At 41.4% G+C, this 12380-nt stretch overlaps 1 protein-coding gene across 3 annotated transcripts in view; it reads left to right on the forward strand.

Moving 5' to 3' along the window:
• TRANK1 (tetratricopeptide repeat and ankyrin repeat containing 1) overlaps positions 1-12380 on the forward strand; it is a 98828-nt gene that overhangs the window by 13029 nt on the left and 73419 nt on the right. For 2 of the 3 annotated variants that reach the window (XM_023620746.2, XM_023620747.2), the window contains exon 2: positions 12132-12263. In XM_023620746.2, the coding sequence (XP_023476514.2) occupies positions 12132-12263 (132 nt within the window). Of the gene's footprint in view, positions 1-12021; positions 12264-12380 lie in introns of those variants that run through there. The other variant, XM_005600832.4, reaches the window with a different exon arrangement.

The following is a 12380-nucleotide window of genomic DNA, read 5'->3' on the forward strand; positions in this document are numbered from 1 at the left end:
GAGATATTTGTGTGTAAGTAAAGGCACAGATTTTAAGTGTACTGTTCAAGGAGCTTAACAAATGTATACACCTGTGTGGCTACCGCCCCAATTAAAATATAGAACATTTCCCCAGAAAGTGCACTTGTGCCCCTTTCCAATCAATAGCCCTCTGTCCCTAGGCAACCGCTTTTCTGATTTCCTACATTTGCCAGTTCCAGGTCTTCATCTAAATCACACAGCCTATACTCTTTTGAGTCTGGCTTCTTTTGCTCGACATAATGTTTTTGAGGTTCTTTATGTTGCTGTGTGTGTCAGCAGCTTGTTCCTTTTTATTTCTGCGGTGTCTTTTTCACACTAACATTTTTTCATTCATTTAGAACGAATTTTGGTTTATGATGTGTATTAGTTTTGTATTACTGCCATAACAAATTACCACAAATTTAGTGGCTTAAAACGCTGCAAGTTAATTACCTCACAGTGTGTAGGTCAGAAGTGCAGGTTAGCCTGGCAGGCTTCACAAGGCTGACATCAAGGTGTTGGCTGGCTGGGTTCTTATAGACTCTGCAAAGAATCCTCTTCCAGGCTCATTCAGGTAGTTGGCAGGAGCTGGTTCCTTGCAGCTCTAGGACTGAGGTCCCTGTTTCCTTACTGACTGTCACCCAGGAGCCTCTCTCAGTTTCTAAGGCCACCTACATTCCTCATCATGTTGCCCCCTGCTCCATCTTCAAGTCCTGCAGCCATGGGTCGAGTCCTTCTCAGGGTTCACATCTTCTGTGGCCTCTCTTCTGTTTTCCTCTTCCCCTGCATCTCTCTGACTCCAGCCAGAGAAAGTTTTCTGCTTTTAAGGATTCATGTGACTAGATTGGGCTCACCCAGACAATTCGGAGTAATATCCTTGTCCTAAGGTCTGTGATCTTAATTACATCTACAAAGTCCCTTTTGCCGTGTAATGTCATGTATTCATAGCTTCTGGGAATTGGGGCGTGGACTTTTTGGGAGGAAGCATCCATTATTCGGTCTACCACATGGTATGAAGTAGAAACTTAACTTCTATTCCAGACATTTAGCCTCTTGTACCAACTGATTCATTCTTTGCTTATCTATTTAAAAAATCACCTTAATCATACATGGAATTCTTTTGCTGTATATATTTATTTCTGTTTATTCTGTTTTGGTCCATTGATCTGCTTACTGTTATGTTAGTATCACACTTTAAAAATTCGATAAGTTTGATAAATTTATTTTAAAATGTTAGAGGAGATTTTCTCTTAATACTTGCTTTTTTATTAAAAATGTCTTGGCTATTCTGGCTTCTTTACTCTTTTAGATGAGCTTGAGAATGCTTTCATTAGTGTAAACATCCTGGTTTTTTTAATTGAAATTTATATTAATTGAAAATATACATTAATTCATTAATATGGGGACGATTTGACATTTTATAATAGCAAATTTGCCCAAACAGAAACATGTTGGGTATTTTTAAAAGTCAAGACTATTTTTTTGAGTAAAGTTTTGTTTTTTCTCCGTATGAGTCTTGCAATTTTATGAGTGTTAGTGGATATTCTATAAGGAGCCTTTAAAAAAAGCTCCTATGAGATTTATATATATAATTATACATATTAAGTATATATATAAAAAAATAAGGTATTTTTTAATTAAAATTTTTCTTATTACCCTGGTTTTTCCTTGAAAATCTGGGTCTGTTCCCTCAGGTTGGACAACTTATTTTATTCCTGTGTTAATTTAAGCTTGTAAGCATCAAATTGTAAAGCAGTGTGACTCTAATTAACCTTCCCAGGAGTCCTGCTTTTGCTTTTCTCCACATAGTGAAATGTTCCATTTGTAATCTAGAATTTACAGAAAAGCATGTTTTGAAGTACTGCTTAGCTGAAGGACAAGAGTGAGTCACTCTGAGGTGAGTCAAGTCTTAATATGAATATCAGGGGACACTTAGGACTTTAAAGATGGCTGTACTGAAAATTCTGAGCAGCTGGTCAGTCAGTAGGGATCAAACTTGAATAGCAGAATAAAACTATTTGCCTTCTCAAACAGAAAACAAGTTGCTTAATGAAATCATGTCAGAAAATTGTCTTCATGCTTGCTTCGCAAAGTCAGTAGTGGGTGACTGGAGGAAATACGGCCCGATTTACTCAGCACAGCCTTTGACCCCACATTTTGTGCAAAATAGAGTACAGAAGTAATTTCAAGAGAACTTAGTTCCTGATTGCAGATATTATTAATCTCTTTATATTAGATGTTGTGCGGGGTAGAAAGACACGCACTGCTCATTAATCTCTGTGTGTTAGGTGTTGTGTGGGATAGAAAGACACACCATGTTTAGAGGTGGAAATAGGGTAGTGCAAGGAGTGTGGAAATACCCAGCCCCTGGGGCATAGACTCTGCACACCAAAATTTGGGGAAACACCCTCATACATCTACCACTCTCACACACAAGGGATTAAAGGCTAAATTTCTCATTGAGAGAAAAATAATATTTCAGATGTTGCAGCCAGACTACTAGTGTCTATACAGAACTGCACTCTCCAATAGAACTTTCTCAGTGATGGTGATATTCTGTATCTGACCTGTCACATATGGTAGCCGCTAGCTACAGGTGACCATTGAGCACTTGAAATGTGGCTACAGTGACTGAGGAACTGAAGCTCTCAATTGTATTTCATTTTACTTAGTTTAAATTAAAATGTAGATAGCCACATGTGGCTAGTGGCTACCATATTGGAAAGCATGTTCCAGATAGAGTAGTATAGTTTGAAGTCCTAAATCACGATGCTTTTGGCTCTGAGTAACAGAAAACCTAATATACGCAATAAGGATATTTATTGGCTCCTTCTGGGACACCCTGTTTGGCAAAGCCAGCAACTCCTGCCAACTACCTCCTCTCCGGCCACCTACCATTATAGAGCCAGATGCTTGTTTTCCCAGATTTCTGCTTATGACCAGTGAAACACATGGAGAAGTGTGCTTGGGGGTTTGGGAAAGTTTTCCTCTTTTATAAAAGTGATGAGTGGTAGTAGGGAGCCAGATGGTTTTCTACCACCCGTCCATCCTGCCTTGAATGTAATGCCTGGAGTTTTAGCAACCATCTTCTTCCATGAGGGCACTTAGGTTGGTGTTGCAGAAAGATGAAGAGCTATGCTCTTACCCCTGACTTCTGATTATGGGAGAAAATTTCTCCTCCTGGTTCAAGCCACTGTTAGTCACAGAAATGGAAATCCAGAGATAGGGGAGGCCTCAGGATTCTCTCAAACCAGTGGCCCGCACATACTTTCCTGTGATTCCCTGGCCCCTGTCCCCTTCCTTTCAGTGTTGGCTTCACCCTCAAGCTGGAAGCAAAATGCAGCTGAAGTTCTGGGCTGCACATTTACACATCTCAGTGTCTAGATTTGCAGCCTCACTTCTACACTGGACAGTGCCCCGAGTGACAGAGAGATTTGCTTCTGGAAGCTTATTCAGAAGAACAAGAAAAAAGGTTCCCAGAAGCTTCCAGCAAACATCGCTTTAAGTTTCAGGGCCAGGACTGAGCCCCAAACCCAGCTCTGAACCAGTCCCTGGCGGGGAGATAGAATTTGCTCGTCAGACCTTCCTCAGGAACTAGGGATGGGATTGGCTTCCCATAAGGCTAGGGGCTCAGTGAGGAAGGGATAGGTAATGGAAAGAAAACTAGGGTTCAGTTAGGCAGGAGTGGCCACTTTAAAGGCCCCAGGAATGGTTCATTGTAGCCAAATGGGTAGAGTGTCCGAGTTTCCTAAGTTGTAAATATCATTAGTTGTTATTCAGTGCCAGCTTTCAAGTTTCTGCCACAGAAGTTTAAGCTGTCTTTAGTTTTTTACAAAAACATTTCCTGGCACCATGCTATCACTAGAATCTAATGAAATCTCCTTAGGCACTTATTGGTAAAGCCTCTTTAGAAAATTCATTTCCTGAGCTTTTCATCGTTGGTGTGCTGTTTAGTGGAATGATGGTTGTTGGGTGTCCGGGTCAGAGTCCACTCCTCTCCCTGCTGTCAGGTAGCGATATTATTGCTGAGAAAATGAGCTGAAGGGAGTCTGCCATATTGTCGTCTAGTGGTTACTTATTAAAAACAAAACAAACAACAACCCTCTACTTTTAAATCGGGTCTGTTTGGCACTTTACGAGGGAGGATATACATATGGCTAATAACCTTATGAAAAGGCACACAACATCATTAGTCATCAGGGAAATGCGAATTAAAACCACAATTGGCTAAACTTAAAAAGACTGATAATACCCAGTATTGACAAATGTTGGCAGTTTGTACTCCCAACACACTGCTATTGAGAGGATAATTGGCCCCATCCCTTGAAAAACTGGCCGTATCTACTAAACTACACAGTCCCTCTACCCTGTGATCCTGCGAGTCCGCCTCTTGGCTCCATATCCAAAAGAAATGCAGGCATGCGCTCACTGGAAGACATGTACAAGAATGTCTATAAACAACTTTATTCCTAATTATCTCAAACTAGAAACAACCCCAATGTCCATCAATGGAATGGATAAATAAATCGTGGCATATTTATACAATGAAACACTGTATAATAGTAAGAGAAATGAAATACTGAAGCACACAGTAACATAGCTAAGTCTCACACGCTTAATCTTTAAGGAATGAAACCAGACTCAAGTGTCCCACTGTGTGATTATGAGGTTTAAGAACAGACAAAATGAATCTATGGTTTAGGGATCAGAAGAGTGATGAAGGTGGGTTTAGACCAGTCAGGGGCAAGAGAGAACCTTCTGGGGACCTGGAAATGTTCTGTATATTGATCTGGATAGGGGTACATGGATGTGAAAATTCATTGAGCGGAGCACGTACGATTAGTGCATGTAATACACAGTACTGTGTTTTACCTCCATGAAAATGTTGAAAGAAAAAAATTGGGCTTGTTCAAGGTAATGGGTTATGACAGATTCCTACTATATATCTTTTCATTAATATTGCATGGTAATTGTTGATGTATGTTGTCTGACGATTTGACTGTAACCCCAAATACATTAATTGCATGATATTCATGGTCATATAAATTATCTTTGAGTACTGAAAACCACATGCATATGATGCCTGCTGGAGGACTTTTTTTTCCCCAGCTTTATTGAGATATAACTTGTAAGGTATTTTAAGTATACAGTGTGATGGTTTGCTATACGTATAGTACTTTTGGAAAGGATTTGGGGAGGGGTTTTGATTGCCATCTTGTCAGTGGGGCTAGCACCTTGGCATGGCTTTGTAAGTTCTTGGTACCTGCTGGCCTTTCCTCTCCTGGATGTGCGTGTAAATCAGGACTGCCATGACACAGGGGAGGCTTAGGACCCTGCTGTCATTTGGGTATCTTGGCATAGCATAGTACATAAGGAAAATAATTTTTCTGTCAAAATTGGAGTAGAAACACAAGTCTGGAAAATATTCTTTTACATTGATGTATTAGTGTTTCTTTTTTCTTCCTTTCTAGGTTTTTAGTTTGTTTTCTTCTCACTTTTCGGCAAAAAACGTAACCTAAGCGTTACCTTCTTAACCACTTTAAGTATACAGGTCAGAAGTGTTAAGTATATTCACATTGTTGAGCAACAGATTTCCAGAACTTTTTCAGCATGCAAAACTGAAACTCTATGCCTATGGAATAATAGCTCCTTATTGCCCCCTCCCTCTAGCCCCTGGCAACCACCATTTCTACTTTCTGTCCCTATGAATTTGACTACTCTAGGTTAAGTGCACTCCTACAGTGTTTGTCTCTTTGTGACTGCCTTATTTCACTTAGCGTACATCCTCAAGGTTCATCCATGTTGTAGCATGTGGCAGAATGTCCTTCCTTTTTAAGACTGAATAATGTTCACCATATGTATGTACCACAGTTTGTTTATCCATTCATCTATTGATGGATCTTTTATTTACCCTTAACGCTTTTTTTATCCTTCACTTTCCTCTAGGGCAATTTCTTAACTACTTTTTTCCTTATAGCCACCTCCCCAACCTTTTAAGACTTTTTTTCCTAATACAGCTCTCTGCCCCCCATGAAATTTTAATATCTCAGATACACTGTATATCTATTTGTGTATTGTATGTATATCTGTGCTTTGTACATAAAAAGGATAAAAGTTTTCACTCCTCAAGAAGCAATTTTTGCCCTTTTGGGGGACAATATTGCCCCATTGAGAATGCACGCTATGGGGAAGATGACTTCCAGACAAAAGTCATAGAGGCAGCCCCAAATTTACTAAATATCTTGGTAATGAAAGAAATGGCACTTGGAGAAAATTTTAAACTCACCTCTGCTTTCTCTTCTCCCACCAGCTCCCCAACCCTCCCCACCGTGTGTGCCTGCACCCCTTAAACAAACACACAAAAAAGAAAGAAGAAAAAGGCGAATCCTGACTTTGGTTTGGTTGGGATAGAGAAGTATCCTTCCCAGTTCTGGTGTAGGGATGGCGTCCTCTCTGCTAGAGTGGAGAATGGCTCTGTGACGGCCGCCACCCCCTACCCCCTTACCACTGCTGTTGCTGGAATGCTGTAATGAGTTCGTGATGCCGTATTTGGCTCACAGGAAATATATTCCTATAGAATATATTTCTACTTGGTACATCCTTGACAGTCACAAGTGATCCATTTTCAGGCTTTTCTGTGCTTTCCAAAATTGTGTACGTCATAAAGCATATACTTTACGCCATTAGATTTGGCGGCATCAGAACGGTTATTCTCTGGCTAGGCTGTGTATGTGTAAAAGAAATTCAGTATTATATGCATTTATGTTTGGACCCAAAGCTCCTACTTTTGTAATGCAAAATAAAGTTTGACTAAAAGCTTTAGAGTTGATTTTTCCTGCCCTTCACTCCCTTGAAGTCCATTAGCAACTCACACTGGCTCTGCCTCCTGAATTTGTTTTACGTTGGCCCATTTCTCTCCATCTTGTCTGCAGCCAGCCTGATTCAGTTAGTTCTTATTAATCCCCAGCTTAAAACTCTCTAGTGCTGTACTGTCCAATATGGTAGCAACTAGTTGCATTGTGGCTATGTAAATTAAAGTTAGGTAACATTAAATAAAGTCAAAAATTCAGTTCTTCAGTTGTATTAGCCACATTTCAAGTGTATAACATCCACATGTGGCTAGTGGCTATCAGATAGTACAGAAGAGAACATTACGATCATCACAGAAAGTTGTAATGGATAGTGCTGCTTTCCCAGTTGCCTTTAAGATGAATTCCAAAACCCTCTGATGGCCTTCAAGATTCCAGGTCATCCATCTGTTACAGCCATTACCTACTCCTCCAGCCTCACGTCTGTCCCTTACCCCCCTGGCAGTTCTTGAACTGTGAAGCTCAGAGCCTTTGCATATTCTGCTCCCCTTGCCCTACTCTTCACTGGGCTAACCAGTTATTTTTTGGATCTTGGTTTAAATGTCGCCTCTAAGAGAGACCTGCCTTGCCCGCTACAATCGAAGTTATATTCTCCTTTTGTATGCTTTCTTGTACCCTCTACTTTTTTCTTCTTTTTCTTTTTTTTTTTTTGAAGATTGGCACCTGAGCTAACAACTGTTGCCAATCTTTTTTTTCTCCTCCTCAAATCCCCCCAGTACATAGTTGTATATTTTAGTTGTGGCTTCTAGTTGTGGCATGTGGAACGCCATCTCAGCATGGCCCAATGAGCGGTGCCACGTCTGTGCCCAGGATCTGAACCAGCAAAACCCTGGGCTGCCGAAGCGGAGCACATGAACTTAACCATTTGGCCATGGGGCTGGCCCCTACTTTTTCTTCTTAATATTCATGTGTTTATTTATTTAATGTCCATCTCCGTAACAGACAATAAACTTCTTGAAGGTGGGGATAGTGATCCTTTCACCATCGAACCCCCGATACCCAGTACAGTGCCTAGCTTGGGGTAAATGCTGTGTAAATATTAAAATTGGAGTATTTTGAAAGTTATAGATCCTCTTGGGAGCCGCATATGTGTTGGTGAGTGTGTGAAAATTTCATCAAAAGAGGCACAGTTTTAAAAACAATAAAAAATCCCTGAATATTAGGGAAATAGTTATTTATGGTGTATACTTGGTGCTGGGAGTAGGACTTCTAGGATGCTAATTTTACAAGGGTGTTTTGGACCTGGAAAAGTCAACTGGTTTTAGGATTACCATCTTGACTTTGGTGTCCATGTAGTTGGGGGTAAATGAGGCCGTAAATTAAAGCTGAATAATTTAAAGTTGGTGGATGAAAGGGACAGGCTGGACTGGGACAGCCCTAGGGTATGGCAGGCCACTGAACTGGGCTTTTGGTGGCCTGGGCAGGCTGATGAGACAGCTGAGGTGGTGACAAGGTGATCTGGTCTTTCTTGTTGTATTTAAACACCCAGGTAGGAGAGGCTTGGGCCCAGCGCTTCGTACTTTCCAGAGGCCTTTTGAAAAATTTTGAGTGAGTTTCTTAAGACAATCCCTATTCTTCTCCTCCTGCCTTTGTAACCCTTCCCTCAAGAAAAAAAAGAAAGAAAAGCAAAGAAACAAATTGGAGTCCCCAGAATGAGGCCTGACTTTGGCTTCTTATCCCAGCTGTCTCTCGCCGCTTCCCGTGGGGAGTGGGAAGGAGTCTGTTCTAAGAATTGCTCTTTCTGGCCTCAGTTTGGAACTGTCTCTACCCCTAGCATTCTAGAGTTGATCTTGGATCATTGACTGCTTTTGCGGTCTTTTGAAAGGATTTTAATAATAAACAACATTACCATCAAATAACAAAATTTAACAAATTTGTTATCAAGATTTCAGGTATTATCCAAAAACTTAGAAAGGTAAAACCTCCCTCTGCCCATTCAGCTGCCCCCGGGGCCCACCCGTTTGTAGATTTTGCTCTATTCCTGTAAGTCAGTTATAAAATTTCATGTGTATATATACCATGAGTAATAAAAACCACAACAACGTGGATCTGTTTTGTTTCAGATTTGCTTGTTTCAAGATCTACTCAGTGGATTTGCATTTTTCGTGCTTCCATTTTCTTGGGTGTGGCTAGGCAGCCCATGACGCCTCCTAACAACTGGACCTTGAATTCTGTAGGGACGTAGTGAAACTGACTGACAGCCAACACTGCAGCTGTGAAACTGTCTCTAATCTTTCAGCTTTCGCACCACTAACGAAACTGAAAGTGCAGGGGAGTGAGTGCCCAGTGCCAGCCAGAATATCATATACTGCAGCCACGTGACTGGGTGCTGACCTGTTAGCCTCTGTGTTGGCCCCTCAGAGGTAGTTGAGCTCCTAAAGTCAGGCTAGCTAGGTTTGGATTCCAGCTCTACCGCTGTCCATGGGACTATGGCAAGCAGCTTAACCTCTCTTTACCTCGGTTTCCCTGTATGTCAAATGGGGGCACAGTCATGCTTACCTTATGGGGCTTCTTGTAAGAATGAAATGACACGATTGCTACAAAGCACATGGTAGGTGCTCAGTACATATTAGCCTTTAAGGATATTGCCATTATGGTAAGTCATTACCACTTGTATTTAACAATTTCATCCTATAAATAGACTGCCTAGTTGTTAAAAAAAAAAAGACTCGACAACTGAGCCCTCTGTGTTCTAAGGCAGAGAGATAAAGCTTTCTTCCCTATGATGAGAATGTAGCTGTCAATAAATCCTATTAAAAAGCAAAAAGCCTTCTGTGTGGTTGGCAATCCCCTTTTCCTGTGATGTGATTGAACCAAGAAAAAGCAGAAACATGAGTGGATGAACACACTTGACGTTTGCTAACATAGCATTAAGGGCTCACTCTTGGTTTCCAGAGGAGTAGGAAGAAAACCAAAAATTCTGACGTGAATAGTTTTTATTGTATTTGTAAATACAGCGGAAACGTTTTGTGTTTGAATTCTTTAATTAAGCCCTTAAGGGTCTTGTTTTAATAACATTTGTGGTCTGATTATTAAGGCGGTATATTGTAGAGCAATTGGAACTTCAGAAAAGCACAAGGAGGAAAATTGAAACCCTGCCTAATCCCAGTGGTGCGGCTGTTATTTTGGTGTATTTTTAATACATTATATGTGTTTAAAATTTAATTTGGGATTGTATGCCCTTTTGTGTAGCCTGTGTTTTTCATTTACTGACTTAGCCTGTCATTAAATGTTCTTTTACAAAATGGTTTTTAAAATAATTGTCCGATGTTCTACCACATGGATGTTTTATAACTGATTCAAATCCATTATGCATTGTGGAACGTTTAGGGTTATTTCCACTTTTTCACTGTGGCAAATATCCATGAAGCTGAATCTGTCCATGATGTAGTATATTTCCCCTTTAAGCAGTGTATGACAGCCCCCAACATTTGGGGTCATCCTTTTAAGTATTTTCCAGTGTTTCCACTTCGTTGTTTTAATTCTTACTTTCTTTGCTCACTAGTGAGGGTGATCCTGTTTATCCATTCCCCACAGATTTAGCCATTACTTGTATTTTTTTGTGAATTGTCTGCATAGGACCTTACACATTTTGCACGGGGTGTTGGTCTTTTCTTGCAGTGGAAAGGTATTTATAAAGGAGGAGTATTAACCCTTTGTCAGTTGTTACAGCAATTTCCTTTTTCTAGTTGTCTGATCATGGCCAGTTTAAAAAATATTTATTGGACGTATGGCTGACAATATGCAAAGGAGAAACATGTTTTTATTTTGTCATCAATTAATTTTTGAATTTTTTTTCATGTTCTCCTCAGTCATCTCTGTAAATGTGAGCTATAGAATTGAGAGATTATTTAATGAAAAGTATAGGTGGAATTTCATGCTCTGGCTCATTTGAGAATCCTGTGCTTCATTCTGATACCGCTCTGCCTGAGGAATGCGGTGCAGTTCAAAAACCCCAGTCCCAATAAACTCATATGGCTTTAAAATAAGCCACCACTTATGTCTGCTTGGATCTGCTTCCCCTGTCCCAAAACCCCTCACCAAAATTTAAAATGATAAAAGTAATAACAGTTATTATCTATCCAAAAATTGCATTGGTTAACAAGACCCCAATAGGTTGTATGACCCTACAGGAACATGGCATATGTAAACACCTGAATTGTCCTCCCCACTGCCTTGCCTTTCCCGTTGCCATCTTGGGAGGAGAAAATCCTAAGGGACATGGCTTCTGACCCCCGCCTTTCCCTGCCTCATGGACAGCTGCTTCTTGAGGCTTTCCAGGGTGCTCTCCTCTCTCTACCTTTGTTCAGCAAACATTCCTGAGGTCCTTCAGGTAGGCAGGGCTCCAGGTGCTTATCTCCGACTACCTGGGCCACACCAGAGAGAATCAGTTACAGGTAGCTTCTCTGGGTCTGGCTGGCATTCAAATCAGTTATACTGCAAATATTTAAGTATGCCTGGCTACAAAAATGATCAAAACAGAAGTCGTGACCTGAAAGAAGCAGGTGCTTCTTGGAGGGCACAGACAAGTCAGCAGGCAGTGGCAGATTCAGGGACAAATACTCGGAGGCTTATTTGATAGTGTTTTAGGAAGGAGAGGAGGGCGGGAGAGGCAGTGGTTGTGGCCCTGTGCCTAGCCCCTTGTGTATTGAGGCCTTTAGAAATGCACGTCTCATCCCCCTCCCACCTTCTAAGAGAGTGGAAGGACCATCATCTGAGTTTTGCTTGTGCCAATAGGTGATGTGGTACAGTGGTTAAGGCAGAAATTTGGAATTGGAGTCAGAACCCAAAAATGCCATTAGCAGATGCTTAGGCATGTGACTTGAAGCCCTTTGAGCCTCAGTTTCCTCATCTTAACAGTGGGGACAATGCTTCCTTAGGGGAGGTAGTGATGGGTAAATGAGAGAGTAGTAACAGTACCAGTTATGGGAATAGCTGCTGCTTCTCGAGCGCATACTACCTGCCAGGTTTATATTGGCTAGTGCATGGAAGCAGCCCCCTCGCCCAGTGCCTGGCTGATCATTAACACAGAATAAATGGAACCATTCTGGCTGCTGCCCCTGAGGTCAGAAAAGAGCTGGGGAAGAAATGGTCTCAGTCTGGTCCCCTGGTGGTGAGGGGTGTTGTCAGGGTGTGCCCTCTGCAGGGGGTGGGGCCAGAATGAACAAACTGTCTCTGCAGACTCTCAGCAGGGCAGATGTGAAGGCGGACGTCATGCCTCATGCAGCCCTGGCAGCGAGCGTTTCCTCCTTCTCCTCACAGGATGGACCCGAGAGCTTACGCTGAGCTGTTGAAAGTGTCCGGCAACCAGGTTCTTAAGAACGGGAAATTCTCTTTGGCCATCAAAAAGTACGACGAAGCCATCCACATTCTCCTGCAGTTATGCCACTGGGGGTAAGTGGATTTGTTTTTGTTTTAAAAGTAAATGGGGACTCACTTTGTTGCTTATGCTTTCTTCTAATTTCTTATCACACCACGTAGTTTCTGTTTTCTTTCTCTGCCATTTCCTGT

This window comes from Equus caballus, chromosome 16 (genome assembly GCF_041296265.1).
Source record: "Equus caballus isolate H_3958 breed thoroughbred chromosome 16, TB-T2T, whole genome shotgun sequence".
NCBI lineage: Eukaryota > Metazoa > Chordata > Mammalia > Perissodactyla > Equidae > Equus > Equus caballus.